General features: G+C 49.8%; 13 protein-coding genes across 13 annotated transcripts; 8 read left to right on the top strand and 5 right to left on the bottom strand.

Moving 5' to 3' along the window:
• Positions 1–211: 211 nt before the first annotated feature.
• Positions 212–1,561, top strand: PC9H_000803 (uncharacterized protein; the record flags this gene model as incomplete). Its single annotated transcript, XM_036770457.1, has 11 exons — positions 212–299; positions 354–425; positions 483–504; positions 568–670; positions 720–771; positions 827–838; positions 889–960; positions 1,013–1,057; positions 1,116–1,197; positions 1,253–1,425; positions 1,479–1,561. 11 exons carry the CDS (start codon positions 212–214, stop codon positions 1,559–1,561), a joined length of 804 nt encoding a protein of 267 aa, XP_036636302.1.
• Positions 1,562–2,108: 547 nt separating this feature from the next.
• On the top strand, positions 2,109–4,502 carry PC9H_000802 (uncharacterized protein; the record flags this gene model as incomplete). Its single annotated transcript, XM_036770456.1, has 14 exons — positions 2,109–2,255; positions 2,308–2,377; positions 2,433–2,602; positions 2,656–2,749; positions 2,862–2,930; positions 2,983–3,203; positions 3,263–3,346; positions 3,396–3,417; positions 3,472–3,497; positions 3,544–3,601; positions 3,655–3,903; positions 3,952–4,024; positions 4,080–4,247; positions 4,304–4,502. 14 exons carry the CDS (start codon positions 2,109–2,111, stop codon positions 4,500–4,502), a joined length of 1,650 nt encoding a protein of 549 aa, XP_036636301.1.
• A 77-nt stretch (positions 4,503–4,579) lies between these two features.
• On the top strand, positions 4,580–6,274 carry PC9H_000801 (uncharacterized protein; the record flags this gene model as incomplete). Its single annotated transcript, XM_036770455.1, has 11 exons — positions 4,580–4,819; positions 4,876–4,974; positions 5,028–5,083; positions 5,138–5,181; positions 5,240–5,361; positions 5,492–5,523; positions 5,579–5,739; positions 5,791–5,817; positions 5,870–6,003; positions 6,064–6,154; positions 6,204–6,274. The coding sequence occupies 11 exons, from the start codon at positions 4,580–4,582 to the stop codon at positions 6,272–6,274; spliced, it is 1,077 nt and encodes a 358-aa protein (XP_036636300.1).
• A 46-nt stretch (positions 6,275–6,320) lies between these two features.
• PC9H_000800 (uncharacterized protein) lies at positions 6,321–7,804 on the bottom strand (the record flags this gene model as incomplete). The annotated part of the gene is made up of 6 exons (XM_036770454.1): positions 6,321–6,640; positions 6,691–6,770; positions 6,821–7,032; positions 7,086–7,383; positions 7,435–7,571; positions 7,637–7,804. 6 exons carry the CDS (start codon positions 7,802–7,804, stop codon positions 6,321–6,323), a joined length of 1,215 nt encoding a protein of 404 aa, XP_036636299.1.
• Positions 7,805–7,930: 126 nt separating this feature from the next.
• Positions 7,931–9,348, top strand: PC9H_000799 (uncharacterized protein; the record flags this gene model as incomplete). Its single annotated transcript, XM_036770453.1, has 6 exons — positions 7,931–8,197; positions 8,249–8,380; positions 8,435–8,535; positions 8,588–9,029; positions 9,078–9,232; positions 9,282–9,348. The coding sequence occupies 6 exons, from the start codon at positions 7,931–7,933 to the stop codon at positions 9,346–9,348; spliced, it is 1,164 nt and encodes a 387-aa protein (XP_036636298.1).
• Positions 9,349–10,096: 748 nt separating this feature from the next.
• PC9H_000798 (uncharacterized protein) lies at positions 10,097–11,578 on the top strand (the record flags this gene model as incomplete). Its single annotated transcript, XM_036770452.1, has 9 exons — positions 10,097–10,222; positions 10,274–10,301; positions 10,360–10,419; positions 10,480–10,838; positions 10,899–10,993; positions 11,050–11,084; positions 11,135–11,200; positions 11,258–11,359; positions 11,412–11,578. The coding sequence occupies 9 exons, from the start codon at positions 10,097–10,099 to the stop codon at positions 11,576–11,578; spliced, it is 1,038 nt and encodes a 345-aa protein (XP_036636297.1).
• A 368-nt stretch (positions 11,579–11,946) lies between these two features.
• Positions 11,947–15,850, top strand: PC9H_000797 (uncharacterized protein; the record flags this gene model as incomplete). The annotated part of the gene is made up of 12 exons (XM_036770451.1): positions 11,947–12,948; positions 13,014–13,558; positions 13,605–13,695; positions 13,745–13,928; positions 13,980–14,303; positions 14,353–14,426; positions 14,481–14,581; positions 14,637–14,725; positions 14,774–14,937; positions 14,988–15,062; positions 15,110–15,297; positions 15,352–15,850. 12 exons carry the CDS (start codon positions 11,947–11,949, stop codon positions 15,848–15,850), a joined length of 3,336 nt encoding a protein of 1,111 aa, XP_036636296.1.
• Positions 15,851–15,972: 122 nt separating this feature from the next.
• PC9H_000796 (uncharacterized protein) lies at positions 15,973–16,246 on the bottom strand (the record flags this gene model as incomplete). The annotated part of the gene is made up of 2 exons (XM_036770450.1): positions 15,973–16,092; positions 16,142–16,246. 2 exons carry the CDS (start codon positions 16,244–16,246, stop codon positions 15,973–15,975), a joined length of 225 nt encoding a protein of 74 aa, XP_036636295.1.
• A 156-nt stretch (positions 16,247–16,402) lies between these two features.
• Positions 16,403–16,931, top strand: PC9H_000795 (uncharacterized protein; the record flags this gene model as incomplete). The annotated part of the gene is made up of 3 exons (XM_036770449.1): positions 16,403–16,446; positions 16,504–16,656; positions 16,769–16,931. 3 exons carry the CDS (start codon positions 16,403–16,405, stop codon positions 16,929–16,931), a joined length of 360 nt encoding a protein of 119 aa, XP_036636294.1.
• A 261-nt stretch (positions 16,932–17,192) lies between these two features.
• PC9H_000794 (uncharacterized protein) lies at positions 17,193–19,136 on the top strand (the record flags this gene model as incomplete). The annotated part of the gene is made up of 10 exons (XM_036770448.1): positions 17,193–17,347; positions 17,465–17,532; positions 17,594–17,636; positions 17,692–18,066; positions 18,122–18,265; positions 18,321–18,515; positions 18,571–18,675; positions 18,727–18,829; positions 18,878–18,953; positions 19,003–19,136. The coding sequence occupies 10 exons, from the start codon at positions 17,193–17,195 to the stop codon at positions 19,134–19,136; spliced, it is 1,398 nt and encodes a 465-aa protein (XP_036636293.1).
• Positions 19,137–19,224: 88 nt separating this feature from the next.
• Positions 19,225–20,100, bottom strand: PC9H_000793 (uncharacterized protein; the record flags this gene model as incomplete). Its single annotated transcript, XM_036770447.1, has 3 exons — positions 19,225–19,488; positions 19,547–19,697; positions 19,754–20,100. The coding sequence occupies 3 exons, from the start codon at positions 20,098–20,100 to the stop codon at positions 19,225–19,227; spliced, it is 762 nt and encodes a 253-aa protein (XP_036636292.1).
• Positions 20,101–20,174: 74 nt separating this feature from the next.
• On the bottom strand, positions 20,175–23,238 carry GYP7 (GTPase activating protein; the record flags this gene model as incomplete). Its single annotated transcript, XM_036770446.1, has 11 exons — positions 20,175–20,411; positions 20,466–20,643; positions 20,696–20,832; positions 20,886–20,998; positions 21,055–21,262; positions 21,311–21,383; positions 21,439–22,534; positions 22,599–22,709; positions 22,764–22,890; positions 22,948–23,127; positions 23,179–23,238. The coding sequence occupies 11 exons, from the start codon at positions 23,236–23,238 to the stop codon at positions 20,175–20,177; spliced, it is 2,520 nt and encodes an 839-aa protein (XP_036636291.1).
• A 363-nt stretch (positions 23,239–23,601) lies between these two features.
• On the bottom strand, positions 23,602–25,764 carry PC9H_000791 (uncharacterized protein; the record flags this gene model as incomplete). The annotated part of the gene is made up of 10 exons (XM_036770445.1): positions 23,602–23,633; positions 23,687–23,854; positions 23,930–23,975; positions 24,031–24,054; positions 24,240–24,358; positions 24,416–24,540; positions 24,592–24,656; positions 24,712–24,749; positions 24,801–25,379; positions 25,437–25,764. The coding sequence occupies 10 exons, from the start codon at positions 25,762–25,764 to the stop codon at positions 23,602–23,604; spliced, it is 1,524 nt and encodes a 507-aa protein (XP_036636290.1).
• Positions 25,765–25,901: the final 137 nt, after the last annotated feature.

Here is a 25,901-nt window from a genome sequence, read left to right as displayed (position 1 = left end):
GATGACTTGTATATGATCTTCCTTTTGATTTTGTTTGTGTTCGGAGTTACATAGATGGACCTTGGCGTATTTCAACTCCTGGGGCCCCTTTTTCCGGCAATAAAGCAGCCCGGAAGTGCACTCTACCCCGCATTCCAACGTTCTTAAATGCGACACCCCAGGGGGATCGGGGACTTGTATCCAATTGCCCTCCCCTTCTACTTGATAAATCATGAGCGAAGTCACTCTCAGCGTTGCCCAGGGCATCGCGACTATCACAATGAACCGTCCCAGAAGCTTGAATGCGATTACTGCAGACGGTGCGCCTTGTTCTGATAATTGACCGGGAGGCCATGCTGATTGGCCCCGTGCAGATTACGACAAGCTTGCCAATACTCTTAGAGAGGTCGACAAGCGTGAGGATGTGATTGCAACAATCTGGCAAGGTGGGCGGCAATGCACATGGCACATTCCGTTTAGATAAACTCATTATTTCACAAAAGCTACTGGGAAATGGTTCTGCGCGTAAGCTGACTGTATTGTTGCTTTGGCTTTGAACTAGGCCTCACTGTCGTGTGGCCTTTGAAGTGGCACGGATGTCAAGAGCACGGGCTCCAAGCTTGTTGAAACAACTGTCCGGCACGCGTTGGTCAACCAGGTCTCTAAATCACACCTCGACTGTGGACATGCCGTGAGTGCAGAAGAACACGTAAGGGCCGCGCGCTGACCACATATGCAAGTTCGCATCACATAGCAAGATCCTCATTGCGGTACTAAATGGACCTGCGATGGGTACGTCCGGTTTGCAGCCGCTTGTTAGTCCTGAATTACTTACAGCCCTCCTAAGGTATTGCGGCGGGTATGTGCACGAATGAAGTCTCCTTTTTGGCCGCGCTCATACAGATCCAGCCTTCCTGGGATATTTTGATTTCATCTACGCGTTACCCAACGCCTGGTTATCCACGCCATTCTCGTTCCTTGGTGCGTACCTGTGTCAAAATTAGCACACCCAATCGCTAAACGCTGATTTTAGGTATAATACCTGAGGCCGGATCCAGCGTCACCTTCGTGAATAAGAGTGCGTTCATATGACAAAGTCCTGACGCGTTGCCCTGAGCTCACCGTCGCTCGTTCAGTGGGGTGGGCAAAAGCCAACGAAGCGCTTATATGGGGCCGTAAGATGACAGCTGACGAGCTCCTTGAATCTCGGTTCATCAAGCAAGTCATTTACAATGGCTACTCCATGCCAAGTGCTGATAACCGATGCTTGTAGCAAAATATTCCCTCAACAATCCACCGAAGAGTTCCACGCTGCGGTCAGACAGTACACGCTCGAGAACTTGCAAGGTCTCGATCCAGTGGCCGTCCTCGGGGCGAAGCGATTAGTTCGGGCAGCTCTAGACGAGAAAAACCATTTCGACACGGTTCTATTGCGTGAAGGCTACGGTAATTCCCAGTTTTCCCTTGCCACCCGGGACCCATGCTGATGGGTTGTATAGCTCAAGCAGAACGGTTTGCTAGTGGTCGACCCAGAAAGCAGTTTGAGAGAATCGCGAAGAAGGAGATAAAGCACAAGCTGTGAGCCCTAAGTGTATTGTACTAGAGAAGTTAACGTGTAGTTACGGGCGCTCTACGGGCGCCCAGATACATGCATTACCAAATGAAGATACTCGGATGCTACTTGAAGTGTCCATGTGCTCCTCTGATCGCGACACTCACGTTCACTGCAATTTCTCCATCCATGCATGACTGCAATATACCTCCGTTGCACTGGAATTTCATGCTTTGCAGCACGAGACTTTGCTTGTCGCCATCGGCATCAGGAATAGCGTATTCTTGGATTGCTCGCAAACTAGCAGTTCGGAGCGACTCAACAAGCTTCTATTTTAAAATATTCGACGGGGACGAGGCGCTGTACAGTGCCCTGGGGAAGGCTTGGCACTGGCATAGCCTATGTTATCAACCCACGAAGTGCCACCTTCCACCCGCATTTGACGAGACGCAAGGAGCACATTCATGTGCTCCATCAAAGCGGGGCTTATCCACTCCCATAGTACAAAAACCCTAATAGTGCTTCTGCGAGAGCTCACGCTTCCCCTTCTTCTTCTCCATTAGCCGGCTCACACACTATGGATTTCGACGAGGAGAAGCGCAATGTCAAGGGATCATCTAGTACTGTCGCTGACAACAACAACTACGACGATGACCTCCTCGAGCCCGCGCAGGAGGCGAGTTTGCACCGTGGCCTCAAAGCAAGGCAAATCTCCATGATTGCCGTATGTCACTTTGCTTCTTCCTGATTCCCTGGTTTCCTAATATACTTCATAGCTTGGAGGTGCTGTAGGTACAGGTCTCGTTATCGGATCTGGTACAGCTCTGACCAGAGGTGGTCCTCTGGGTGAGTCGTTCGGATGTCTCTTGATCGATCGCTTGCATGCTGACGCGGCTGCTAGGCTTGTTCCTGGGATATGCTTTCGTCGGATTTGTGTGCTATCTCGTTATGGTTGGTCTCGGAGAGATGGCTTCATTCCTTCCTCACAAGAAGGGGTTCGCCGGATATGCCACGCGATTCGTGGATCCAGCTTTGGGGTTCGCCATGGGTTGGAACTACCTCATGAAATATGTATGTTCGTTTTTTCCGTCCATTGCGGAGCTGATCTCATCTGTCGACCGCAGCTTATCGTCACGCCCAATAATATCAATGCTGCTGGAGTCGTTATACAGTACTGGACCCGGCATGTTCATATTGCTATTTGGATGGGTAAGTCGAGTGAATTATATCCTTGCTGCCCCTTGAACTGAATGATCACAGTTATTTTCATTGCCTTCAGTGCGATACAGCCATATTTGCTCTAAATGTTCGTGAACTAATATCTTTGCAGTTTTTATCGTCAATTTATTGGGCGTTCGAGTGTTCGGTGAACTAGAATTTTGGTTCTCCAGTATAAAAGGTGTGTGCGCCATGATGCTACTAAGCAAAACAAATCTCACACAACCATGAAGTCATTGCCTTGGTCGGGTTGCTTCTTATGGGCATTATCATCGACCTGGGTGGCAATCCAAAACACGATCGTATTGGGTTCCGATACTGGGAACCGCCCTATGGGCCAATGGGAAAGTACCTATTAAACCAAGTTAAGAACGACAAGTTGGCCACCTTCTTGGGATTCTGGAGTACCTTGACCAATGCCCTATTCGCCTATATCGGTACTGAGCTGATCGGTGTATGTCTAGCCTCGTATCCATATTCTCGGAAACCGCCAACTAATTGCTCGTTTATCAGGTTACCGTCGGAGAAGCAGAAAACCCTAGAAGAAACATTCCCATTGCTATCCGCAGAACTTTCTATCGTATCCTCGTATTCTATGTATGTCATCTCATTGCTGCTTCAACAATCGTTCGCTCATCAAGCATAGGTGGGAGGTGTATTTGTAATCGGTGAGGAAGCCAAGACGGCCTTACTTCCAGCAAAGTTCTGACCTTCCCCTCAAGGCCTTGTCGTGCCTAGCACAGATAATGTGAGTTTTACCGGGTGTGTGGAATTTCTCAGCTAATTGCTTTCAGTCCCTTTTTGTAGCCACTAAGTCAAAGGCAGGCGCTGCTGCGTCACCGTTCGTTGTTGGTATGCGCCATTGTCTAAACCTACCCTTCCTCTTCTGACATATTTTATGACAGCCACAACTCTCGTCGGAATCAGGACACTAAACCACGTTATTAATGCTGCTATCCTTCTCTTTGTAATGAGTGCCGCCAACTCTGATCTGTATATCGGTTCCCGAACGCTCTACGGTCTCGCTGTCGAGGGGAAGGCTCCTCGAATCTTCGCCCGAGTCAATAGGATGGGTGTCCCATACCCTGCATTGATTCTTTGCACTGCATTCTGCGGCCTTGTGTTCCTTAATGTTAGTTCATCCAGTGCCCGAGGTAAGACTTTATATATATGTACCTACCCCCTGGCTAACGATTGTCTAGTCTTCACTTGGTTCGTCAACCTTGTTTCGACGTTCGGCGCGATTACATGGATGTGTGTTTCATACTCACACATGTACGTTGTTTGATCATGGGATTTGCAATTGACACTAAGCTCGCCTCTTGTCCAGTCGCTTCATGCAAGCCCTCAAAGCCCAAGGTATCTCAAGAGACACGCTGCCATATAAGGCACCTTTCCAGCCATGGGGCAGCTGGTTCGCCTTGGTCGTAACTGGCATCATCACTCTATTCAAGGGATTCGACACCTTCCTCCCATTCACGACCGATACGTTTATAACGTGCGTGGGGCTTATTCATGTTATTCCGAATCCGGTACTAATCAATGCGTCTGCAGGTCATACATCGCCGTCCCAACCTTTTTCGTCCTCTGGCTCGGATACAAGCTCATATATAAGACCACGGTCATTCCATCCGAACACGTGGATTTGGTCTCCGGTCTCCAACAAATTAACGACGAAGAAGAGAAATATTTGATGCATGAAAAGGCAAAGGGGCCTCAGACGCGCTTGCAACGCATCTGGGATTCCCTGTAGATTACTTGTTCTGTGATTAGACTTCACAAGCTCATGATTTTTAGTCATCCACGGTGACTAGAGTGATTACACCGACCATGGCCGACTCTGAGTATTTTGTGCCAGATCGGGCAAGTGTCTGTCATGCACGGCCAGCAACGATTAGGAGGCTCTCCTCCTCCATGTATAAAAGCGTCAGCATCTCTGTCTTAGTCGCCATCGTAGCATATTTCACTTATCGTACAATTCCTACTTCGCACTCAGTCGACGATAATATGGCCCTCGCATCTGTTTCCCGACACGTTATCAAGAAAGTTCTGGCAGTTGAGACACCAGAGGTATGTACCTACCTTCGGGATTGGATTCGAAGGAACTAACCGTATCAATTCGAAAGGGTGTTGGTGCCCTTGTACGGCGGTCAATTGGGTCGATGAGCCTTCGCAACTTGACCCCTTTCCTGATGCTCGACCATTTCCATGTTTCCAAGGGCGCGGTACGTATAAGAGGGGACTTCTAACGATACGGTAAAGTTGACGAGACACGCAGGGGTTTCCCGATCACCCCCATCGTGGGCAAGCCACCGTCACGTACATGTTGGAAGGGTGAGCATCCACAAATTCCTTTTTGATACGTGATCATGGTTAACATATCGATAGGACAAGTCAGCACGAAGACTCTGCTGGTCACAAGGGTACCATAGGTACGTACGCTATGATGTCTTTATGTTCGGTTGCGCAATATCTCAACCTTCTCCGTAGAAACTGGAGGTGTCCAATGGATGTGCGCCGGCAAAGGCATTATCCACGCCGAAATGCCTGTGCACAAAGATGGTGCCCCCGACCCTAGAGGCCTGCAACTTTGGATTGATCTTCCCAAGGAGGTGCGCCATCATCTGACCTAGGTAACGGATGGCCGTGTACTTATCTACGTTTCACCCTTAGTTCAAAATGGTGGTATGTATCCTGCCCCAGCCTATCATCTCGATATGTATCTCACCCTAACTTTTATAGGATCCTTCGTACCAGGAACTTGGCCCCAACGAGTAAGCCATAATTTCGTGCACCCTCGCCGAAAGCCTCGTTGACGTCGATCTACAGGATTCCAACGGCTTTTCCAGAGGGCCCGGATGGACCAGTCAAGATCAAGGTCATCAGTGGTAAAAGTTACGGTGTCGAATCCCCAGTAAGACCTCTCGGAGGTAACTGGTTCTTCCATGTCATCTATAACAAGAAAGGCCCTTCAATCTTCCAAGACATTCGTGAGTGTAGTACCAATAGGATTAGTCCCCTTTCTGACATTTTGTCAACAGCATCTGGGTGGACGGCATTTGTTTATGGTGAATTTATATCGGCATCGATTTACTGAAACCTTAACAAGTCTTTGCCTAGTTCTCAAAGGATCAGTGTTCGTTGGCTCCGAGACGATCCCCCATGAAGCCTTCCACACCCTCGTCCTATCGCATGAAGAAGGCGAAACAGGCGTGCAGTTAGCCGCAGGACAAGATGGGACTGAGTTTGTTGTCGTGCGTCATACCTTGGATACTTTTGTTACATCAATGTTTAACGGCACGATAATCATTTAGATTGCGGGCGAACCTCTGGATCAAACGGTCTACCAGCACGGTCCATTCGTCATGACTACTCGCGAAGAAATCCAGAAGACCATGATTGACTGTAAGTCGTATCTTAGCAATGTGGATTTGTTGCCCATTATTGTTCTTAGATCAATTGGGCATGAACGGCTTCGAAAAGGCTCATACCTGGAAAAGCGAGATAGGAAACCGTCGTCGTTGAGCTCCGTACACTGTTGTATCGTATTTAACTTTTTCAACTGTGTATCCTACTTCCTACGTTGTTTTCTTGATTGGGGCTCATCTTGTTCGTCATCAACGCCTTCCATATTCTGCCAAATATCGTCTTCATCTTCGTCTTCATCCTGGTGCTCTCCGTCTGCTGGCAACATCGCCTCTTCGTCGCAAACGATAGCAGTAGGAATGCTTGTGACAAAAAGCTTCTCTAGCACGTCCCCCTTCTCGTCTTGTGCTTTGCCAGCTTGAAGCGGCGGAGCGAAGATGCTATGAATGCGGACATAACGATCCAGAGAAGTCGATGCCATCAGCGACTGCGAGGGCGCGACAGAAGATACCGCGCCTGCTATGCCTGTCCTAGGTCTTAGCTTTTGCCATACTCGATATGAGAAAGTATGGTACCTTTGTAGCCATAGCTGACAGAGCCATTCCTGATATCTACGGCAAAGAGCCTACTTTGGCTATCGCTGACGAAGATCTGGCTGGGGATGACAGTCTACTGGCAGTAGAAGAGACATGCGGCTTGACTTACTGGTTAGACGGCCCAGCTTCTATTGTCTTCACACCACTTCCATCCTTGAAGATTTTCCAGTTGGACAGGGGCCTTCTAGCTGCCCTTGTGTCGTAGAGACGGACATCTCCGAACTGTGTGCCGGTAGCAAGGTGATGAGGGGAAGTGTTTGGAAGGTATGTGAGGGATGATATACGAATAGGCTGCCTGAGGCCAAGATGGTCATTTGGAACCTATACATAACGATTTAAGTCACGTAAATTCATGTATTGCATAATAGACAGACGTTATTAGCTCGCCATATCTCCCCTGGAAGTAGTTGGGCGTTTCTCTTGCGTTTTTTGGACGTAGGGTTATCACTCTTTAAATTAGTACGATCCACAAATGCTTGTTCTACGTTCCAAACAGATAGATCAATTTCGTCTCCACCGTACGCGAAGGTTTCGCTATCAGGGGACATTCGCCATGCGTGAAGATTCGAAGGAAGCGCAGCGAGCTGGTGGGTTGGTGTTGGATCGGCTGAGGAGGCTTCTGGTAGATCTGTCCTCCTGAACGCCCCATTTGACGTGCAAGAATACACAGTGCTGAATGGGTTATGAGTTATATCACCCTCCTTGAACGCTCGGGAGACCCACTCATTTGAAAATGCAAGGCCAACGAATCTCGTTTCAGGCTTCATTCGTGTCTCTGACCACGAGCATCGAGCTTCCAAAGTCTCGTCTTCATTCCACTTGTAAACATGTACGGTTTTATTTGCGCGTGCGGCGACGACCTATGCTTGATTATAACCATGCTTAAACGTTGACAAGGAGCGAAATCCATATTGCAGATACACACCATCCTAGAATCCCCCGAAGTCGACAAAGCTTGTACCGAAGAGGCAGAGGTAGATCCATTGAGCACCGTTTTTATCGTTGTTTTGGGATCGTCGGTGTTCGAAGGATTGGAGTTGTAGTGCAATCGTTTGATATTGCCCAATTCATCTCCAATGAGGAACTGAGCCATCTTGAGCAAGGGCACAGCGAAGTCAGAAGTAAAGAGCTCCGAGATCAAAAAATGTTTAGCACTCCCATTCATCACGTGCCACGCCGATCCCACCTTGAATTCCTACCACCACTTACATCGAGCACCATGGACGCCTTGCTGAAGGAAATCGACAAGATAGAGAAGATAGCAAGCTCTTCGTCTTCGAAGGGCAAGGCACCGTCCATGATAGAGTCGCTTGACTCCCTCTTACAAACCTTGCGCAATACCAAGGCCCAATGTGAAGCTGGGGAAGTACCCGTATCTCAAATCATGCAGCTTCCCAGCGCAGTGGAGAAATGCAAGAAAGATGTGGACGATCGCCACAAAGAGATATACTCCTCTCTGGCGAGGTTTGGGAAGACCCTAGATAAAGTAGGTATGGGGACTGTATCCAGTGTGTGGATGCATTAACGTCGCCTACAGAAATTCACGAATCCGCTCCCTACATATTCCGACTTGTTTAGTTCAAAGGACTCTGTGAATGCGCTGGAGAGAACCATTGCCCTGCACTTCCTCAGGACGGGTCAATTCGATCTAGCAGAGACGTTCCTCCAAGTACGTTAACGTACTTGAATCAAGGGCACGTTCATAACCATGACACCGCTACAGGAGTCTGATGCAACCATCCCTCCGGAAATACGGTCTCAGTTTGTTGGATTGCACGAGATACTGAAAGCCTTGAGAAACCACGACATCACGCCTGCACTAGAGTAATGTCCTTCCTCATGAGTGAACGCAGACACCAGCTCACACAGACCATAGATGGGTGCAGCAGAAACGGACTTTCCTTCGGGAGCGTTCGTCTCCCCTAGAATTTAACCTTCATCGCTCACAGTATATACGGCTACTTCTCGCCTCGCATCCTCCCAACGTCCTCCCCGCCATCGTCTACCTCAACAAATCGTTGCGTCCGTTCTACCCGGACCATGTAACGGAATTCAGGCGGCTTTGCGGTTGTATTGCATATTTGCCATTGTCACGCTTGCAGGAATCACCATACGCAGACCTCGCATCACCAAACTTGCATTTCGACTTAGAGCCACTATTCGCGAAAGAGTACTGTGCGAGTCTGGGCATGAGCAGGCAGCTACCGTTGCGGGTAGTGGGGGACATTGGTGGAGGAGGAGCTCTGGCGCGAATAGAGAAAGGGCGAAAGGTTATGAGAGAAAGGAAGAGTGAATGGAGTCAGACGGATGAGCTCCCTGTAGGTTTGCGAGCATGAAGATTACGTGATGATGCTAACGAGATCCAGATCGAAATCTCGTTGCAACCGGAGAACCGATATCACTCTATATTCGCTTGTCCTGTCTCGAAAGAGCAGTCGAGTGAACAGAATCCTCCCATGATGATGACTTGTGGACATGTCATTAGCAAGGATAGTTTGCAGAAACTCAACAAACCTGGAGGGTAAGTAAGCTACCACTGCACTCGCGGTCAATCGCTGACCTGGTTTCAGACGCGTCAAATGCCCTTACTGCCCAACTGAATCCCTTGTTAGTGCGGCATTGCGGGTGTATTTTTAGACGGAAACCCTCCTATGCTCGAGTATGTAGTCTCGCTGTTATTTGTAATACGCATTGTACATTTGTATCTCCAGCAATTTATATGACGAAATCACACAAATCTGCCAGAATTTCATATTCCAATGATAATAATATATATGTCAAGAAAATCATATGTTGCCTTCGCTAGTTCTTCGGAAAATTGTACGGGGTAGACGCTGATAGACGGACGTACCTGTAGGCACTGGGCAGGCGTAGTATGAGGTACCAAACCCCCGCCAAGAATCAATTGTTGGGCGAAGATCAACCTACATCTTGAATCGTTTTACTGTTGCCATACTGTTGCTCACTGTGGCCTCAAAATCCGTCTCGGCAGCTCTGGTATTGACCTACTGCACGTATTACGATGTACGGGCTCTGTACGGGCTTCAGATTAGCCGCCCCCTCATCGGGGCCCCATCATCCCCGCTCCTGCGCTGCGGGGTGGAATATTCCAATGGCCCAGAATCTACCCCATACACCCACATGCAACATGCGCAGGGACAGATCGATAAGCAAGCATAAAATTGTAAGGTACCGGGAATTCCATGAGTAAGAACACATCGCGCATGTCCGATCTGAAATACGTCTGAATGCGGGGGCCGAATGTTCCGCAAAAGAGGCGGCACCGATCCGCCACAATACTGGGGATATAAAAACTAATGTAGACTTGATCCGTAAAATCTTGAGCACTGAGGCATTATCATCCTTGCCTTCAAGCAGACCTATCATGACAAGCAACCCAGCTATCGTCTATAGCGGCGACGTCTTGCCGCGCGGACGTCTCTTCGAGTCTTGGGAACGGACGAGGCATTCTAAGCCGGTGCATTGGTTTATCGAATGCTTTGCAGAGTCGGTAAGTGGAAACAATAACTCGCAGAAGCGCGTGTCTCACCGATATCTACAGATGGGGGTGTTCCTTTATACGTGGGCGGGTATGAAGAGATCTTATGAGTTACTAGTCCTTTCGATACTGATGCCCATGTCCCATAGGTGCCGGAGCGACGGCGGCATTTGTTACTGGAAATATATTGGGGCTGGAGGGCGTTGGCTGTGAGTATCTCGTGTGCGACTCGTGCACCCTCGCACTAACCAAGTATATCTATTGTTCAGCGCTGCTGGGGATCGGCTTTGGATACGCATTTGGCATCTTACTGGCGTTGTCGATATGCAGTGCTACCTCGGGCGGCCACTTTAACCCATGTATTTCAATTGCGCAGGTTGTGTTCCGCGGATTTCCCCCAATGAAGGCGGCGAGGTTTATTGTGTTCCAAATTTTGGGCGGCTACATTGCGTGTTTGCTCGTCTACGCGCAATGGAGGGATTTGATCCATGCGGCAGAGGCAGCGCTCACCGCCGCGGGCAGGCTTGAGGCTGTGCAATTTTCGTCCTCGGGTACGGGTGGGATCCTGGCTTTATACGCGCCGCCTGGTGCACATCTGGGATTGACGTGGGTCAACGAGTTTGTGACGGTGAGTATTTGTGCCCGGGATAAACCACTTAGGATCCACCGTATTGACGGTATGGCACAGGATTTCGTCCTTGCTTTGGCGATATGGGCTTGCATTGACCCAACGAATGTCCTTGTACCTCCGCAAGCGGCGCCATGGGTCATCAGCTTCGCATAGTAAGTGAGAAAACCCTATGGAAGATCCCTTTAGCTTATGAGAAACAAAATCGCAGTGCAATGGCGATTTGGGGATTCTCACCTATGGGTCGTACGTATATGTTGACCGGCGGTTTATTCTTCGTCTGACACATATTTTAGTTGCCGCGAACGCTGCCAGAGATCTTGGCGGTAGATTTGCTGCATTGTCGATTTACGGTACCAAAGGTCAGTCAAGACTGTACGCAACACTGCTAGGGAGCTAAAACAGCTGGTATCATCTAGCCAGCGGCGGGTCGTACGCAGCCATCGCGGCCCTCACCAGCATACCAGCCACATTGCTAGCAGTGCTGGTGTACGAGACGATGTTCGCTGATTCAGACCGAGGTAATTATTCGGTTCAGCACGTCGAAACATATCTGACCGTATCATTTCCTAGTTCTTCCCCGAGCAACACTGGAGTACCTCGCTGTCCACAAGAATCACCGCCGACACGGCGATGCCCTTCATGAAGTGGAGAACCACGCTGATGCGGACCACAAAACTTCTTATCCTGAAGCGTCAAATAAACATCATATTGAGACACAGGAGCATACCCAGGTATGAGATTGTCGACTCGACCGCCCGTCGACGGATCGTCTTCATCAAGAACTCGTTGGTCAAAGTCGGGAGGATTGGATGTATTTTACTTGATATAAATCAAAACGATCCGTTTCATTTGCCCTCATTGAGGTGTGCATCCAATCACAGCAACTGAGAATATCTTTGTCCAATGTCGAGTAAATCGCGTCGATGTTGTGGCACAAGTTCATAGTTGGTGGCTTCAGAGTCCGTTGTCGATTGTTCCCACGACTCATTAATATCGGCCACGTGATCAATAAACAAGATCCTTAGTTTCGCGTCTCTTGTGGCAGAACCACCATCCCTCAATTCTGGAGCGTGTCTGTGTACATTTCGGGGCCATATAAGGCTGGATGCTGGATTTTAAACCCACTCGGGCCTCCCCCACCAAACCGTCGACCTCTACGAAGAAGGGCCTGACCACCGCGTCGAGCACGATCTCCCGCGCATCAACGCTGACGGTCCCAGAGCTTGCGAACCTTCTTCCTCAAGACGTAGAACTCCTGGATGCCGTAGTGGAACGTGCAGGGGCCAACGCTACTACTTTCCTCACCGTCTTCAAGGCATATAACGACATCCTGCAAGAACGAGGACTCGACCCTAACGAAGTTGTATACTACGGCAAACTCTTAAAACTGGGTACTCTGAAGGGGCAGAATTGGCAGGACAAATGGGCGGAGGTGAAACGCCAAAACGGGTTCGAGAGCAAGGTCCGTACACTGCCGGTCAAGAGGTCTACCACCACTCTCCGTCGTGACGACGAGTCCTTCACCTTGTTTTCCACGGACGACGGTGTTATACCATCGCACGACGCTTCCGATATTGGTGAAACTAGATACCTTGATACCCCTCGTGTATTCCGACAATCCTCGTCTCCCGTCCTCACTTCCGAGAGCACAGAAGACCACATCATCAAAACACAGAATCACCCCCTCCTCAGGCCACCTCTTCAGATAAATAATCCGACCGCCGTTAAACGTGCTGCCCCTGGTCGAGCTTCGAGGCGGTATGAGGAGCCATCAGCCAGTCGTCCATCGACACCACCGTCGTACCGTACCCCGACTAGTGGAAAACAAGCGTCATATTCTACCAGAGCGCCCCCTCAGCCCACGCACAAGGTCATCGAGAAGGTCCTGCCAATCAAACCGGCCGTGAATGATCCTCATGATCGTGTTGCTGCGGCGCGGCTGACCATCGCGCAAGCCAGGCAGCGAAGGGGTAGCGTGATCAACGAAGAGGACGCATGGAAGAAAATAGAGATGCGTCGGGATGAAGAGGAGGCTGATAGTTTCTATCAAGAGAGGCTGATGGAACGTTGCTGGGATGTTTGGAGGCAGGGATTTGATTGGATAATTGTATGTTAACCCTACTTCACGTTCAATCCGTCCTGCAAGTTTATTTTCTCTTTGTGCGATAACAGACCACCAACGAGCAGATCAGCGAAGCAAGAGATAACATCATTCTCCAAACTCAATTTCAACGCTGGCGAAGCCGAACATCATCCAAGTTGGAACTCTATGCCCGTATTGCTACCATCTCTGACAATAGGCTCATCCGACGCATGTTGGACGTCTGGAGGGCTAAACTGAAAGTGAAACGGCAGAATAAATGGCGGCAAGACATGAGGAAGAAGATGAAAATAATCCGAGAAAGGAGGGAGACAAATTTGCAGAAGGAGGTTTGGATGCAATGGCGGCAATTGTATAGATCTCGCCTCGCCCACGAGTACTATTCCAAGAGGTTACTTCTGAGATTTCACAAACGGTGGAAGGACTCGCTCGTTAACCTGGACCATCTCGATACCATTGCGGATAATGCCCTAAAATCAACGGATTCTCGCCTGTTGAGCGGATTTTGGTATCGTTGGAGGCGTGCCTTGGAGATACGTTCAGCTGAGAAGGCGGTTGAAGAGTCAGTCAATGTGCGTATCATGGCTGACGCGCTCACGAAATGGAAATCGCGCATGTAAGTCGGTCCTGGGTTCCTTATGCTTTCTGCTCACCTCTACTAGGCACACAACGCAAAACGCGGACCACTTTTATGACACCGTAGTAATGAAACGAGCAATACACTCTTGGAAGGCCGCACGAGACAGAATACATGTGAGTGAATCCATTCTCTGGGGTCATGGGTTTTTCCAACGTCTCGTAGGCTCTGGACACCCGCGCCGACAAACATCTTGGCCGTCAAGACGACATCTTGCTCAGGGCTGTGATGCGCGTTTGGAAGGCCCGTGAACGAGGAAAGCTATTGGAACGAGTAAAGTCCTTACGAGCCGTTAAAGTCGCTTGGGCAACTTGGCAGAACTTCATTGCTGTTCAACGGGAACATGAAGGTTTGGGACTTCCCCCGCATCATATTGTTGTTCTGATTGTGGGCATTGTAGCTAAAGCGGACGCCTTCTCGCAGCGTGTAAATTCATACGACGCGAAGTCCGCGCTGCTACAGTGGAAAAGAGCGTATGCAGGCCAATTGAGCACGCACAGATTCGCCGTCCAGTACCATTCAAAATTAGTAATGCAAAATGCTTTCCGGATATGGCGGGCTCAACTTCGGGAGAAACTAAAATTACATCGGCAAGCTCGGATGGTCGAAAAGCATCTCATAACGCGTCGAGCTTGGAATCGCTGGCAAGAACGTTTGGCGGAGCTGCGACGAGAGAAGCAGTTGAAGGGTTTGGAAACGAAACGTCTGGCAAGATATTACAACTGTTAGCCTTTCCTTATCTCGCCCTCACAGCTGTGCTGATATCTCTCTAGTGTGGGCACAACGCACCCATCGGTCGAGAGAATACAGAATCGCCGAAGAGACGATGGTTACCGCTATAAACCTAGTTCGTCGTTCTTTGCTCCTCACATCGGTAGCATATTGACTCACATGCGTACAGCGCGTCATGTCTGACGCACTCAACCGCTGGACCAATCGGGTTATCAACGTTAAACTCCAGGAACTCGACGTGTCTCAACGTCGCGATCAGATGGTCCTGAGGTACGTTGAGTATATCTATTCAATTAATGCAACAAAGTTGACGGTGCCCTACCAGCAATGCTTTCAACAAATGGAAAACGGTTTGTATGAGACACGTTGAGGAACTTAACCTCATGGAGAGTTATCAATTTGTAAAGCGGGAAGGTAGGCTGAACCGTTGACGGCAGTCGCAGCTGCTGACCCGATTCGCAGAAACTCTTCGACGCGTGTATAACCGGTGGTTGGCTGCCGCTCGAGCTTCAAGACATCGCCGGCTCATTCTCCAGAAAAAGGAGGATCAATTGAAGTTGGCAACGCTCTCCATTATCTGGGATAAGTGGAGGGGCCGTTTCAAGGCCGAGCGGTTACGACCCATTGTAAATATCCCATCGGTATTCATGCCCTTCATGCTGACGCGTTTTCTTAGGAACAAGATGTAGTACTTCAAACTCAACGCAATTTACTATTCCGTGCTTTCGGAATATGGCATGCGAGAACCAAAGTGGGCGATTGCTTTTTTGGCGGGACTCATTAACTCATATTTCTTAGTCTCTACCTGCGATACGGTTCCACGCCTCCCATATTAAATCCAAGTACTGGGAGAAATGGCGAGCCACTATGCCCAAAGCTATGCTGGCGAAGGAAGCGCGAGAGAAGCACCGGCATTCCGTACTATCGTTCCATCTTGCCAAATGGCTTCAAGTGTATCGAACGAAGATTGCTTTGAAAGCAGTAGCGTAAGTGATTTCTCTGGCGGTATAGCCCTGTGTGCTAAACTTGACTTTGTACAGTCGTGCAAGATATCTGCGATTACCTACATCCACTCCACGACAAATTGCCTCATCTTCGAATCCCGTTACGTCGGCAACCCGAAGAGCCTTTCCACAATCTCGTCGACAAGAGATTGAGGATGATAGCGACGCGGAATCGGGTGTGGATACAACTGTGCTATCTAAACCGTACACCGCTCGAAATGGTATAGCGAAGCTTCTTTCAACTGAAGCCCGCACACGAAATGCTGCCTCTCCACGGTCTCCCATATTCCTTGCCCCTGCTAGAGACCCCAGCCCCACCCGGTCGGTGATATCCTCTCGACCAGCTCGCTCTGTCCGAGACCTCAGTCCGATACGCTCGAGGCCACCGTTTAGCGAGGCAAGGAGTAGTAGTCCCGTTCGCCGCCCACGTCCCCCAACTTCCGTCACCAGTGAGCAACCACCTCCAAAAAGTCGGATATGGCAGGAATTGCAGGAAGTCCGACGAAGGTCGCGTCCACCATCGAGTCGCGGATGAGCGATGAACAGTGTTCAGTATTTATTGAGATATTTATTCCTGGGTCCATAGCTTTGTCGTTTTGTATGTCCGTTGCACGTTATGCGTATGCTGCAGTATGTTTATGCCACTTGTTGTTTTCTCTATGAATTGCGGTAGTACTGCCATCCAACCCAGTTCGCAATAACAAAGTAGCTGGTTGTGGGTATCATCAATAGCACGAGATATTTGTAGTGTTTGTCTTGTGCTAGGGTATCGAGAATCTGCCCAAAATCAGTACGCGCGGTGGCTATCACTCTGGGAGGTCCATACCAAGTTTCCAGAAAGCGGTAGCCATGCACTCAGCAGGATAGCGTAGCTGGCTACCAGAAAAAATGCGACCGTGAGACCAATGATCGCATGCCCCAAGCTGAGCATCGCGATGGTGGTTGAAGAGAAGGTTATTGGCGTGGGAACTTGTCAATGTGGCAAAGGCAATATGTTGTGCTGCAATCATTCCACTCTGTCTCGAACCACCACCATTCTTCTTCACGAACCGCGACGACGACCAGTGCGCGTTTTATTATACCCGCTATGAACTCTTCCACGCAGAACCCATCCAATAACGACGTGACTGGGTCCGTACATGTTTTTGTTGGACAGGGGTAACCTGAGCTGAGCGTGGTTTCGATCAGGTCAAGAAGTCAGCCACCCAGACTGTCCCAAGAGGTCACCATGGGCGATGAGCAGGATGCCGACCACCTCTGGTCGCCCATCAGAACTGAGATCCCGACTTCGGGCCTTGGTTTCAGCTGGGAGTCTATTGCAGAACCAGAGTTGCCTGTCCAGTGAGTCTTTGTTGCTTTCATCTACAGCCCCGCCATTCTCCGCCATTGGACGAGCTGTTTTGGATTCTGTTGGTTCGGACCCTCGAGGACAAAGGATAACACAACATTCCAGAACCGAGAAAGTACAGAAGCGTGCTAGCAATGTGATGAAGCTAACTCAAGAGCACGAGAAACTGAAGGCTGAGCTAAAGGCGATGTCAGACCGGCTGGAAGCTGCTGAGAAGCGTCGTCAAGAACTGGAGAAGGAGAAAGCTCGTCGTAACGCACGATTCTGATTCTTCGCGATATCGATAACCTCATACCCATCATCCCTGTTCCTATTATTTATTGGATTGCACTCAAACACGGTTTATGTCACGAATCATGATCTAAGTGCCGGGCGCTTATTGATGTAATTTATATGAGCTTTCCCCCTGAAGCAACTCTCGTCTCAACCCCCCATCACCTCTGCTATCCACAGGAAATCAGACATCGTTGGTAAATTGCTTGGATCACTGTTTCGAATCTATCTGACCTATTCTACCTTGTTTAGAATCATGAACTCTCCTCCGTTCTCGCCGCTGTCGAGCCGACGCCCTTCAGAGCGTCGTATGTCCGACCGACGTGGTTCCCAGATCGCGTCTCGGCGACCGTCCGAGTTTGCATCGCGTCGACCTTCGATTGACCCTTCCAGGCTGATACCGATGGACAAGTTCGTCGTTTCACGTTCTCAATCACCGTACCGCATCGTATACACTATCGGCTATGCCTCTCATCGATCGCGTCGATGTACGTAGTGTTCAGAAGGACCTAACGCCTGTGCCCACAGAACGATTCATATCGGAGGAGCTGACGACTTCAACGTCGTCTTCATCGGCGCCGGGAACATTATGTTTGGTGCGCCTCTTCGTTATCAGTTCTAATCACAGACTATAAAATCTGCTCCACTGATGTGTAGGTTCGGATGAAGGACCGTGGAATCACTCTTTCCGTTTAGAGCAGTGGGTTTATGTCTTCCTCCTCGTGACGCGCTTTACTCACATGCGGTGCTCAAAGCAAACTCGGTCGGCGTCTCAAGGTCGTCGCTCTAATTGACCCTGCTGTAGAACGCGCGAAGGCCGTCCTGCAGAAGAAATGCGACTCCTTCGTCGTGTCGGCTTATCAAGATACTCGTGTCTACAAGACCCTCGACGATTTCGTCAGGGCGATGACACCCAAGGAACGACCAAGAGCTGTGATCGTTGGGAGTCCCCCCATGTTCCGTGGAACACTCCAAGCTGGTCGCGACATTGAAATGCAAATTCTGAAGCACTTTCCTGGTGTCGCGTTGTTCATCGAGAAGCCAATTGCCACTGGCCCGGTCCATGAACTAGAAGAGTCATTCCAGATCGCCAAAACCATCCAAGACACGAAGACCATCTGCTCAGTTGGGTTAGTAGTGGTCATAAACTGCGACCCATCGCTAGACTTGTTAACCGCTTATTAGATACATGCTTCGATACCTCAAAGCCGTCCAGATGATGAAACAAATCATCCACGATAATAATCTCACTGTCATGGCCACCATCGCCCGATATGCGTGCGCGTATGAGTCCATCGCGAAGCCTGATTGGTGGGACAAGTCCAAAAGGTCAGTATAAATAACTTCAATACCCCACGCAACCCCACTTAATGACCGCGTTTAGTGCGGGTCCCGTTGTCGAGCAGGGCACTCACTTCTGTGATTTGTCGCGGTACTTCGGCGGAGAAGTCGACATCACTTCAGTTACCGCACATTCGCTGGAATGGAACGAGAATGCAGGGCAGCTATCGCACATGCGCATCGACGAAAGCAAGATTGCGCCGGAGAATAGGATCCCCCGTGTGACTACTGCTACCTGGTCTGCTGTCACTTTTGTTGGGATTTATCTGGTGGTGACTAACACGCGTGTGCAGGAAATATGAAAGTGGTGCAGTAGGCACCTTTACCCATCTCGTCGCCCTCCAAGGCACGAACTACAGCTGTGAACTTGAGGTCTACGCGGACGGCTATCAGCTCAAGTAAGAGCGTGCCCTTGAACGTTACAATCTCCTGTTGACGCCCCTGATAAGGCTGCTCGATCCCTATGTCCAGCCTGTCTTGGTGATGCGCAAACCCGGTGATGATCATGAGCAGCAAGTTCGGTTCCCTGAGGATGATCCATTCTTCTCCGAGGTAGGGCACCCTCTATTCATTGGAAGTTCTCTGACTGAACACCCATAGATTTCCAACTTTATCGACATCATCGAAGACATTGAAGAAGACCCGGAGGCGTCTCAAATTCTTAGCTCATTCGAAGGTTGATAGTAATGTTTTCTCCCGTTGGGCTGTGCTGACAACTGCATCAGATGCCTGCCGCACCTACGAACTCACTTGGGCGATTCGCGAGGCTAGTGAGAGGTCTCGTGCTGACCGTTTGTACGCCATCGCGGAGGAGTCAAAGGCCACAGCTACGGAAGAACCTGACGCCACTGCCGCATAGATTGCATAACATCAAAGCAGTAGGATGAGTTGTATGGGTATGGAACGTGTACATATAACAATTGAAATTTAGACAGCTTTTGGATACTCTACTCTTCGGCTTCATGATCAGAGCCAGCAGTGGTCTTTGGCTTCTTGGACACTTCTTCCTCGGTATCATTACTGGCGCTTTGTTTCTCTTCAAACTTGCGCTTCCTCTCCTGTTTTGCTTTCTCCTTTTTGGCTAGGTCGTCAAATTCCGTCTGCAGATGGGCTTTGAGTGTAGGCATGTTCTTCTGGGATGAGCCACACCGCCAGCACGCTAGGTCTTCCTTTAGCAGGGCCTCATACTTGTGTTTGTCAAGTTTCGCCATCTATATTTTAGCGTCGATTTATTGCAAACTAGTCGTTGAACGCTGTATATGGACTTACTGTGGTGAAGTAAGAGTCCGACTCGAACCAGGACAGAACTTCGTCCAGGTGTAAGAAGAATCCGAGTTTCGGATGGAATGAGTTATAGTGCTTCTTATGCTTCAACTTCTCGCTGCACAAATCTGAGGAGACGATGTGGAGGTGTACATGCCTTCAAACCGATAATTCAGCAACCATCACGCCGCTAAACCATAGAGAAGTAATCACTCCATGGAGGGGACCGCATGAAATCCAACCCATATGTCCCACTTGAACCCGTAACGGCTGACCATCTCATCCTCGATATCCTTGACCACGACTTTCGCGTCTTCTTTCCATTGCTCCAATGTTGCTTTAACGGAGTCACGATCACACTTCAGCAGAGAGCGCAAGTTCGAGAGGTCTGCAGCTGAGAACGGTTCTTGGACGCGCGGTAAGAGGAGGAAGTGGAATATCCCTTTGGGAAACGCGTCGAACACGACGAGGTGATGGTCGTCGCGGCTGAAAAGGACCGTTGGGGGCAGCGTCGAAGGGTCTTCTTTCAACGCGTAGCTGCGCAAGATGGTAAGACTCATGAAGTTAGTGCATCATGTGACAGTAGGGTACAATGTGTGTAAGTACAATACAGAAGTGATGGATAAGATTGCTTCTATCTATCGAGTAAAGATCTGAGGTTTTCGGACAGAACGGGCATTACGATGTTGTTTCCCGAAAGACCACTGCTGCCTCTGTTATGGCGTTGGCGAAGTTGGTTCGATGGGACATCGAGGTCCTCAGCCCGCCGTCTGTCCATGTCTGCGACTAATTGGGAGAACGACAGGAAGAGAACTTCGGCTTGGGCAATTGTCGAGTCGAGCTCGATTGTCATGCTGAGTTCGTTGCAATACTAAACGATAGTCAGGAGCTGTCTGACACGGTAGGTAACAATGAATGCTCTCACCTTCAGAATTTCATCGAACTCGACCAAGTAACGGAGTATCATGTCTCTGTGAGACTCAAGGATGGCCAAAGCAACGAAGAGAACGAAATCAATGCTGTAGTAATCGGTCCACAGGACTTCCCAAAGTTTCAAAACATCGTCGAAAGAGAATTCTCTCTTGAACGAAATGAGCACCCATCTGATGCTGGATTTAGCCTGTGTTTCACATAGTCGCGTCAGTGCAAACATACCGGAAGCAGAAGAAAAGGTTGAGGCCATCGATTTTCTCGAGATGACGATAGAGCTCTGGATCCATGAAACCAATTAGCTGCTGTAGTGTCAGCAGTTGCTTCTTCATGCCGCTTTGGTCACGCAAGAAGTTCTGTTTCTACGAAAACCTGGTAAGAAAGCAACATGAGTCGTTTGTGAACGTTAACGTACCATCCGATTCATCACCTCCACGAAACACCAAAACGTAAGTTCCTCCGCTTCGCCGTCCGAGGCCATGATAACGTATATCGGCGCACAGAGGTCCGACATTCCCTGTACATAACCTTCACCAAATATTAGTCGACCTGTTACCGAGTCAGAGCCACGGAATTGGACGCACCAAGCTCGGTGTTGTAGAAATTATATGTGAGTAAGATGCTGCCTAGTCTATCTACGTGTTCATTGCTGGGCGACTGAGCGCCAATATCCACGATTTGCGGCGAGATGGAATATGTTTGCGATGATGGCTGATTGGGTGAGGGATTGCTGGCAAAGAGGGGGTGGGTCCTATCTGTTCTACGGCAGTCTACGTCTATTCGATGCCGTTCCTGTTGAAGCGAGTGAGTATGAAATGCGTCGATAAGTGTCAAACATACGTCTACGACGTCCTGCCGTTCAAAGACTTCGGCCACACCGCACCATTGGGTCTTGAGTTCTTTATAGCGTCGCCTGTAACAGGGAGAACATTACGAGAATATTCCATTGGCTAGTCAGTAGGGCTTACTTTTTCTCCGACCACTGCTTCTCTCTCTCAGCAGAAGTTACATCCCACTCATGCACGCCCAATACGAACGGCCAGAGCTTGCGTCGAAGATGCCCGCGCGGAGAAATTCCTCTTCTAAACACTTCTCCTTTCATCTCCTCCTTGCTTACCCGAGGCCTTCCGTCTTTCCCAAACCATCGCTCCCAAGTGGCCTCATCAATCGGGTGCGCGGGGTCGCGAGATGACTTTGGTGTTGGCAGATTCGCTGCTGAGTGCAACAACTCGAAGACGCCTAACGAGGTCTCCTCCGCGTCGTTTAATGCTGAGGATGAAGGCAATGACTGCGCTTCTCGTCTACGTGCCCGCTCACCCTCCTCGGCAACAATACGAGCCCATCGCGCCAGATAAACGCGTGCACTTTCGAATTCTCCAACGCCACCCTTCTCTACCCAACTACCCCACTCGGTCTCACCAGTGACATTGACTAGGCTTCTCACAGGATCTGGAAGATGGGGGACAATGGGTTTGGCTAGTGGGTGAGAGAGGATGTTCTGTGCGGCGTGACGCGTCGCTCGAGTTATATTCGAGAAAGACTGAAGGAGGGCCATGCGGGCCTGGGTTGGTGGTGAGGAACTTGAGCTTGTGGGAGAGCCAAGAGATCTGTGGAGAACTGAGGATCTCTGAGAATATGGATTCGGTGACAGAGGTGAAGACGAAAGCGGGCGCGGCCTTCTGTGGGCAGGGACCGGGGAATGCGAGTTGGCGTACGAAGACTGAGCAAGTATATCATCCACAGCATCGTCGTCAAATATTTGTGTAGTATGTGTCTCCATATCTGCCTTTGAGGGGTCGACTAGATACAGAGAAGGCTGCAGCGTAGAGCGAAGGAGATGCGAATACGATCGTAACTTGTTGAGCAGATCATCACCTCCCCACGAACCGCTATATTTCGGAGGGGGCGAGGGTGATGTCGGAGGCGGGGGATACGAACTGAGACCAGCCTTACTGCTTTGAGGCGTCTTAGGGGTTGGTGCGGTGAAGGATCGTGACTCGTCATCGTGGAAGTGGAGTGTGGGCAGAGTGTCTCCGTTGATGAGATTAATGGCCATCGAGCCGTCTGCAAATGAAGAGAAGGACGTTAGCTGTTAGCTCGTTGCTGTGAATGGCAGTCTGGAGCTTACACCACGACGACAAGGAAGGCGGATGTATAATGAGCGAGTATATCGAGGTGAGAGGCACCGAGAATGCATATGACTCTGGCCTGTGGTTTGGCAGGTCGATGAAGACGACATCTACAGTTCAAGCAGGTCAGTCAGTGAAGCGAATAACGACGAGGTGTGGCGTACCATCGTCCTCCTCGTCGAGCGTCGATGATTCTTCTATTTTAGTGAACTTCTTCCACTCGTCGTCTCCCTTCTCGTTCAAGAGGCTCTCCGGGATCCATGCAAGGAAATACACGGCATTCGTGGCCTCCTACATCGACGAATCAGTACATGTACAGCTGCTCAGGGGCGCGCAATGAAGACATACCCGTTTCACTAAGGCTACAAAGCCAGGGATATTGTCCCGTGCATAAGCCGTTGGGTGCACATAGACCTTTGAGCGCGTGTACAGTAGCCGATGTTTGTCGTCTTCAGCATCAGGGCGCCGCGCCACGACTTCTGGCGAGCTAGGGATATCCGACCGCTTGATCTCAACCATGGAGTCGAACTATGCAGTCACGATATTAGAGCTGGGGCGGTTGAGGCGACTTCAACGCACGGAGATGGTGGAAAGCGAACCGTCAAAGGAGGATGGGGACGAAACGGGACTGGGATTCATGTCAAGATATAAGTCCCGCCGGCGGTGGCAGCTGCGAGACTGCGCACCACGAATTCAGATGTAGCATCACGTGGTTGCTAGAATGCTCTCCAAACGAAACCTCATGAAAGGTGAAATTGAAGAGAAGATGTGAATGGTCTATGTATATGAAGACTTCATATGTGATTGGTGTCATAGTAGCCTACGGAAGGACGATTTACGCGCAATGACCTCGAACAGATATCGAGGAATCCATACACTCGATGTGGAATCTCGACTGAAATTGGGTGAGGTAGGAGTTCATGCTCTCAACAAGCTGAGTTCGCGATAACTCGTGGAACAGAATGAATTGACACCGGTAGACAAGGATACTCGATACAGTAATTATTTCTGGTATGACCAGACGTTGCGGAGAACTTCACGATTCATCAGCACTCTTCACCCCCGTGAATCAAGTAATGCGACTTACGCCCAGCCTTGGTAGCCAGTCTGTTCAGCGAATCATCGCTCTCTCCTTGCGATCGCACTTGTCCACAGAGAGCGAAGGTGGTTGAGGTGCCGAGGGCACGGCCGGTGGCATCAACATCAGCAACGTTGATCTGGACAGAGGCGTGGTCTTTCGAGGTGATGAGGCGATCTAACAGATGGAACATTCAAAGCGTCTCCAGTCAGGTTCCACTCTACTATATAATGGAGATTGGGGGACACGGACTGGTGGCAGAGCACTTGCGGGGGACGTAGAGATCGACGAGGACACCCTACAGCACACGCAGGTTAGAATGGGCCCATTGAAACGGCGTTTGGGCAACATACCTGATCGTTTTCCATGGCTGCGAACTGATAATCTACTTTTTGGTGAGCGCGTGAGGTGGTGTCGGTGGAATGAGACTCGTGAGAAAGCGAAACAAGCAACTGTACAGTTACTCTAGCTCCTATGTTCCTCAGTTAGGGGCTACATTATTCAATTGTCCAGGAGTATCATTACATTACAGATGATCTGGCGCAAATCCCTTGGGGAATACTTGTCGTACATTAATATTTATGCGGGTTGTCGACATGTACTTTGCGAACGCAGCCCATTCTTCAGTATCATCATCCGTAAAGTGACGGGGGAGCGTGCCTTCAAGTATCCTCGGAACACCTGCACAGTTGGGGTAGCGGATTGACAATATAATACGACGGTGTGTTCATGACTTACCGTGATAGGCTCGACGACACGCTGGGCCAGACATGATTACTACATCTCCCGATCGAAGAAGGATTGGAGTTGGCTCTGTGTCTCTTGTTAAGCCCCCAATAAGGAACACAGCTGCGTTTCCAAGTCTACATATATCATCGGTCATGTATCATGAAGACAAGCGCGGAGCAACGCACGATATTGACACAAGAGGGGAAGTCGCGCAGACTTCTGAACGATCTACATGTGCCATGAGCGTATCCTTCATCTCGGCGTAAGCAAAGCAGCAAACGTGGCACTATTCGAGGCCTGCATACCTTCGTTTGGTAGAAGTTGACTATGCCAGCGTCGGGCTCTGCGTCGAAGGGTCAATGTTGTGAATTCGATCATATTTCAAGATAAGTACCATAAGTGTCATTCCAGTTCCTCCAAGCCGCGCGTTCTTCCCCCCAAGAGTCCTCCGTACCCTTATATAACGCATCCCAGTCAACAGACTCAACGGCACTCTTACAAATATCGCGTAGTTTACCATCGACCTCGACCTTCCCTTTACTGAAATCATACTGTTTCACGCCCCAGTGGTAGAACCAGCCTATGTTGGCCCAGCGTAGCTTTGGAAGAAGTTCAGAGGCCTTGGATGGGAGAGCGTTCTGGGATGGGGGTGGGGGAGGCTTGGGTGTCAGAGAAATGGTCGTGAAGGTCTCCGGGGCCGCTGGGGTGTTGTTGATCAGCTGGCGAGGACCAGTAGGTTCATACTGCGTAGGTGATGGATCATCGGTGGAGACCATGGCGCGAGGTTGTATGGTTTCATCGTGCTCTGGATCCTTCAGTGATTCGATGTAAGTATTCCATAGACCATGCCGCGGAAGTAGATAGTGGGTGTCAAGGTTGGTGTCATTCGGGTGTTTCGCGTGATCGGCTAATGACCATCGTATGAGATGTCTCTGCTCTTCATGGGACAGAAAGCCTGGTATGATAACCAATCCTATTATCATGGTCCAAGTCAAGACAAGCTTGAACGGCGATCGTACGTTACACGCACCAGGTATTTGAGGGATAGCGTATGCCTTCGATGTCGCGGAAGATGGTACACTTCTGTATTCAACAGAGTGTACAGAGCCGGTCCAGCTTCCTTGCTTTACTTCATCTGCTCGCGCTGGATCCAGTGTCGCAATGTCCAGGACATCTCTTAGGTCAGGGGGTGGAAATCGGGCCTTGTATCGTTTCTCTGCAGCTCTAAACGGCGTCCAGTCGGCTTCTGTATCACTTGCCCTATTCTTCGTGGCCTTCTGGTACTGCCTCTTTGCTTTCTTGTACGCCTTGGTGGACGGATCGTGCAGGTCGATCATGGAAGTAGTAGCAGAAGGCATTGTCCTCTCGAGGAAACACGCGCAAACATGGAGTTTACTGAAGTCGTCTGCCGAGTGAATGACGTTCAGCCAAAAGCGTCCTGCATATGCACCCGACAGCGACTTGACGCTCAATTAATCCTCCTCTTAGACCTGCT

This window comes from Pleurotus ostreatus (genome assembly GCF_014466165.1).
Source record: "Pleurotus ostreatus strain PC9 chromosome Unknown scaffold_1, whole genome shotgun sequence".
Classification (NCBI taxonomy): Eukaryota; Fungi; Basidiomycota; class Agaricomycetes; order Agaricales; family Pleurotaceae; genus Pleurotus; species Pleurotus ostreatus.
This window is presented reverse-complemented; position numbering and strand designations above follow the sequence as displayed.